General features: G+C 54.6%; 1 protein-coding gene across 1 annotated transcript in view; it reads left to right on the top strand.

Moving 5' to 3' along the window:
* Window positions 1-2999: 2999 nt before the first annotated feature.
* The window catches only part of LOC102943899 (alpha-2-macroglobulin-like protein 1), a 63646-nt gene continuing 60551 nt past the window's right edge, over window positions 3000-6094 (top strand). Inside the window, exons 1-4 of the mRNA XM_043536975.1 lie at window positions 3000-3070; window positions 4097-4286; window positions 4733-4895; window positions 5361-5413. Coding sequence (XP_043392910.1) covers window positions 3000-3070; window positions 4097-4286; window positions 4733-4895; window positions 5361-5413 — 477 coding nt within the window. The remainder of the gene's footprint in view (window positions 3071-4096; window positions 4287-4732; window positions 4896-5360; window positions 5414-6094) is intronic.

The raw sequence follows: 6094 nt of genomic DNA, 5'->3' as shown, positions 1-6094 counted from the left end.
CTTTGTTCCCAGATGCGTAAATTTACATTTAGCCAAACTGAAACTCATATTGTTTGATTGTGCCCAGTTTACCAAATGTACCAGTAAACTGTCCTCTTTGTTGTTTACCACTTCCTCAATTTTTGTGTTGTCTGCAGGCTTCATCACTGATGATTTTAGGTTTTCTTCCAGGTCATTGATAAAAATGTTAAATATCATAGGACAAAAAAATGATCCTTACGCGACCCCCTGGAAACTCCCCTGATCAATCATGTTTCCCATTTACACTTACATTTTGAGACCTATCAGTTAGCCAGTTTTTAATCCATTTAATGCGTACCATGTTAATTTTATATAATGTTCCAGTTTTTTAATCAAAATGTTGTGTCATATCAAGTCAAACACCTTACAGAAATCTCAGTATAGTACATCAACACTATTACCTTTATCTACCAAATTTATAATCTCATCAAAAAAAGATATCAAATTAGTTTGACAGGATCTGTTTTCCATAAGCCCATGCTAATTGGTATTAATCATATGACTCTCTTCTAATTCTTTATTAACCAAGTCCTATATCAGCCACTCCATTATTGTGCCAGGGATCCATGCCAGACTGACAGGCCTCTCATTACCCAGGTCATCCCATTTACTATTTCAAGTATTAGCACAACATTAGCTTTCTCCCAATTGTCTGGAACTTCCCCAGTGTTCAAGACTTACTGAGAATCACCATTAATGGTCCAGTGAGCTCCTCAGCCAGCTCTTTTAAAACTCTTGGATATAAATTATCTGGAGCTGCTGATTTTAAAATGTCTCACTTTTGGTAGCTGCTGTTTAACATTCTCCCCAGATACTAGTGGAAGGGAACGAGTGTTCTCCCTTTAATATGATATGACAACTTTATCTGTTTTTTCCCAAATGCAGAACAGAAATATTTATTGAACCCTTCTGCCTTCTCAGCATTCAGGAGCAGCAGAAGCTCCCGAAAAGTGGGGAGCCACTGGTGACCAAGCAATGGCCCCACCTTTGCATCGCCCACTCCACCCGAGGCCACATCCCCATGTCACCTCTTTCCCCCAAGACCCCACCCCCCCCATTTCCTCCTCTCCGCCCCCTTGAACCCATTGCTTGCCCTCACAGATAGTAAAAAGTGGGAGGGCATAGCCCTGCCACTTTTAAAAGTGATGGGGCCATGGCCCCTTGGCACCCCCATTCCAGTGCCCTTGTCTGCATTTTTATTGATAATTCTACCATTTCATCTAGTAATTGACCAATACCATTGTTAGAATTCAAATTGTTCTTAAGAACCAGTTTTTAAAGTATATTATTGTCCTTAATTCTGCTGGCCATATATTTCTTCTTGTATCGCTTTGCTTTCCTTATCAATTTTCTACAGTTCTTAGCTTCTGATTTATACTTATTACTGTCAACTTCTCCCTTCTTCCCTTTGATATACATTATTTTTAAAAATATTTTATCGTTGCTTTCATGTGCCTTCTAAGCCAGGTCAGTTTTTTAACCGGTATGGCTTCCTTCCTTGATTGTGGCTTTTGGAGCATCTAATAAAGTGTTCTTAAACAATTTCCAATTATCAGTCCCACTTTTCTGATTAAATTCTTCCTCCCAGCTGGTTTGGCTCATAATTGTTTTCAATTTCAAAGTGAAATTGGCCCTTTCACAGCACCAAGTACAAATATTTCTGGTTTGGACTTTATTCTGTTGGTGCATTATAAATGTGATTGTCAGGATCACTTGTACCTAGGCTATCGTTCATTTTTAGTTCTTGTGATCAGTTCCTCTTTATCTCTCAAGACGAGGGCTAATGTAGAATACTCCCATGCTGGATGCAACACTTTTTGAGTTAGGAAATTGTCATCTTTAATATGATGAAATTCCAAGATGATTTTGGTATTAGCAGCATCACACCGCCAACATGTCACTCACACTGAAATCCCCCATGATCACGCAGCTTTTTTTCCTACACTCTACAAAGAGCTGCATAAGGAGCTTCTCATCCTGTTCCTTAGTGTGATTTGGTGATCTGCCCCAGACACCAGCTAACCGTCCATCTTGTGCTGTATCGGTTAGGACAGTGATCCATAACCATTCAAGATCATTTTCTCTGAAGTTGTCAGTGACTCAGAAACAAGTCTGAGACACCCTACTGACTTTGTGCACATGGCAATGGTCTGTACTTTATAATCTAGCCAGATCGACATGGATTTTCATGGCATCAGGAAAAACCCTTCTCTTCCCCTAGCACAATCCCCCTGCCAAATTTCAATTCCAGGCTCCGAGGCCTGGAGGTGCTAGAACTCCTCAAAGAAATGCTCAGAAAAATGGATTGCCCTGGAAAACCCTACCTGTGTTAATGCTAACCGTGTTCTAAGAAATGGTGTGATTAGTTTTTGCTGAAAGTTTACCAAAAACATTCAACCCAAGGCAGAGACTGAGCATGGAAAGTTCATCCCCGACAGTCCCAGTTTGGGAAAGTTAGAAGCGATCGTGAATGGGGTTTTCATGAGACATGCTCAGCAACCCCAATGTTCCTCTCATTTGCATTGCAGTAGTGGGGTAGCTGCCAGAACCCCACTTTAACGAACTCATTTCTCAGCAAGCTCCTCCTTTTCCCCCGCTCCCGCCAGGGCTTTCCCAGCATCCTGGCTTCTGCACCACCCCCTGCTGTGTAACCAATGCAAGGGGCCTCCTGGCCCACCTGAGACTTTGCCAGGCAGCATCCTCTGACTCAAGTTGCAACACCCTGTCAGAGCCTCGAATCCAGCAGCTGGGTGTGGTGGGTAAATATTGTCCTGGCTGCGTCCCCCAGCTCCAGCCAGAGACCTGACACGACCCTTGTTTACCCTCGATCAAAGCGAAACTCTGGCTCCAGAGTCTGTATCAGGGCAGAGCAGGCTGGTCTCCAGCACAGAGCCGGGGAGAGAGGGAGGAAGAAAGACCCAGAGGGGGGTAACGTGTATGTGTCCCCTTGCGCCTGCCCATCTGCCTGCACCCCAGGAATGGGGGCCCCAGTAACCCCGGCCTGCCTGCTGCTTCTCCTGCACCTCACAGCTGGGACGTCTGCAGAGCCGTAAGCCCTGTCCGTGTCTGTCTGTCTGCATGGTGGGCAGTGTGGGGGGGTTGGAAGCAGCCAAGGGCACCGATGAGGGGGCTGCTCGATCCGAAACTGACGGGACAGTTCCGTTCTCCCCTGGGAATTCAGACCCCGATGCTGGGTCCCTCCTGGGCCCCCTGGTCCTGCGCCTCCCAGCGCCGGGGGAGGTTGGCTCTGGTTAAGACAGTGGCTTGGGGCGCAGGAGAGCTGGGTTCAGTGCCCGGCTCTGCTACAGACCCCCTGTGCGCCCCCAGCCAGACCCCGACCCTCTGAGCCTCAGCTCCGCTCTGTACCATGGGGTGATAATCCTCTGTGGCTGCCTGCTCCGTCAGCCTGTCACCTCCTCGGGCCACGGCCTGTCTCTGCCTGCGGGTCTGTCCAGCCCCAGTGCAGGGGGGCCAGGCTGGGATGGGTCTCTAGGCCCATAGTGAAATAGAAAACTAATTACCGACAAACGCAGTGTGTTAAACGAACGTCTCAGCCAGAACCTGGGAGTGCCCCGAAGGTGCAAACGCCGAAGGGTCCCTGTGAGAGCGGGCGGAGGCCCCGGGGTGCAGAGTGGCCTGGGGGTGGAGGTGGGGTTGTATCTAAGCCAGTTACTGGCTGCAAAGGACTCAGGTGCTCAGACCAGCTCCAGACTAATCAGCCCCCCCCACAGCCCACGCCGTGCACAGGGGTCTCTGCTCACTCTCAGGGCCACTAGCTGCCCCCTTCTGAGGAGACCGAGCAGCCGAGAGGACGGGGATGGACGGGAACTGAGCCCCTCTCTGTGCCCCTGAGGCCCCTCCAGCTCCGCGGGAGGCAGGCTGGGGCAGGGGATGCAGCGGGGGGCCTTGCCCTGCCCCTGCCCTGTGGTTAGAGAAACGAACCAGCCTCCAGCCCCGTCGACCCAGCCCTGTCCCCAGCAGGAGGGACACTCAGGAATCGGGAGTCACCCCCGGCCCTGGGGGAGGCTCTGGGCTGTCCCCTCCCGCACTGCCCATGGTGCTTTCCCCTCCCCAGGCACTATGTGGTGGTGAGCCCAGCCGTGCTCTACCACCCGCACACGGGGACGGTGTCAGTTCATCTCAGTGAGCTCAACGAGACCGTCCGGGTGAGCGTCCGGCTGGAGCGGGGGGATGGACCCAGCGCTATCCCCCTGCTGGAGAGAGAGGTCCAGGAGCCCCGTCTGCACGAGAACGTGCGCTTCCAGGTGAGCCCCCGCCCGCAGCCATGGGCACGGCCCCGGGCACTGGCCATGGGCACGGAGCCCGTCAGCCCCGGGTCTGCAGCCCCCGCCCAGCCTCAGGGCCCGGGCACAGCAGGGCTCAGGGGACTGGCCCTGGGCACGGAGCTGGTCACTCACTGGGCAGCTGTAGCCGCAGAACTCGAGACCATCCCTCAGCAGCGACAGGCAGGAGGGAGCGGGGATGGGGTGGGGGGTACAGAGAGCGCCCTGGCTTCCAACTCCATCGAGCGCCCCAGGTTCATGCTCCCTCCCATTCAGGGCCCCAGGCTGGGGAGGGGGTTCCTGTGTTTTGGGGGGCTGGAACAGGGACTCACAAACACCACTGCCCCCCTGCCCACGCGATAGCGGGTCTGCACCACGACCGGCCCGTTACCAGCCGCTGTGGCCTTGCTGGGGTTCCCCGTGTGCAGGTGCCAGCCCCGTCCGGGGGGCAGCAGGAAGTGGCGGAGCTGCACGTCTCGATCCGGGGAGACGCCCTGCACTTCTCTGAGCGGAAGAAAGTACTGCTGCAGGCCCTGGAGCCCGGGACCTTGGTGCAGACGGACAAGGCCGTCTACAAGCCGGGACAGACAGGTGAGAGGGCAGGAGCTGCTGGAGAGAGAGTCCTGGGGCCCCAGCCCCTTGGGACGGACGCCTGGGCCCTGGGGTCGGGCTGGGGGCCTCGCGAGGGACACGGGTCTCTCATTTCTAGGCCTGTCTGCACCCGGTCCCGGGGCGAGAGGCCCCAAGCCTGAGGCCTGTTTGGGGGCCTGTATGGAACCAAGTGGGGGTCTCAGCCCGTCCTTGGTGATGGCACAGACGCGGCAGGGGGCACCGATCGTCCCCCCCGGCAGCCTCCAGCCGCGCAGGGCAGGGCCGTGGTCGTTGGCAGAGGGCAGCGTGGGGAAGCTGGCGCTGCACTGCCCGGGCGGTGCCCATTCTGCGGGTTCACAGAGGCCGTCAGTGCCCGGGCGTCCGGCTGGCACCTTCCCCAGCTGGGAATTCACTCAGACAAACCAAGCCGGGGCTGATCCCACCTCTGCCTCTGCTCCTTTCCAGTGAAGTTTCGAATCGTCAGTTTGGACAAAGACTTCATTCCCAGTCCCAGGAAGGTGAGAGCGGGGGGCAGGGGCTGGGGGGCAGGTAACAGGGCCCTGGTGCACTGAACATGTTAGGTATGTTTACACCAGGCAGGCCATTCATCCAGTGTGAAATCAGACAGTCCTCTTCCTGGGTGGTTTGCCCCCGTCCAGTACATGCTTGTGTCTGGTATTGGATGGCGGGCGCCCTTTGGAAGAGCGCACTGCTCCGCCCTTGCTGGGGTGAACTCACACACACCGAGTGTGGGAGGTCACGCCAGCGGGGAGGGCCCTCGCCATTCCCGGAAACACCGGGATCTCCGGTATCCTGGGAAGGCCTCAGCCGCCACCCCGGTCTTCACTGCTGCTGGGGGCGAGTCTCCCAGGGCAGGTTAACAGACTTGCAATCGCAGGGCTTGTGCTGGCCGGCTGAAAACAGCAGTGTGGACCCGCCCCCGGGGCCTAGTGCCTTGGGCAGTCGCCTCTGTTGTTTGCAGTCTCTTTACTACGCAGAGAGGGGTGATTGCACATGGCATGGAGCCTGAATGAGGGCGCTGGGCACCCCCTGGCTTTAGTGAAGTCTGTGATTGGCTGTGGATGCCAGCCCCCCACCCCTGGCATGACAGTCATTAGCACCTTTCAGCCTAACCGCGCTGGGCGCTCTGAGTGAGGTGGCAGAATCGGGCCCAGTGTGGAAATACAGATTGACAGCTC

The sequence above is a fragment of the Chelonia mydas genome, chromosome 27 (genome assembly GCF_015237465.2).
Source record: "Chelonia mydas isolate rCheMyd1 chromosome 27, rCheMyd1.pri.v2, whole genome shotgun sequence".
NCBI classification, from domain to species: Eukaryota; Metazoa; Chordata; order Testudines; family Cheloniidae; genus Chelonia; species Chelonia mydas.
The sequence above is the reverse complement of the archived record's forward strand: the minus strand, read 5'-3'. Positions and strand labels throughout refer to the sequence as shown.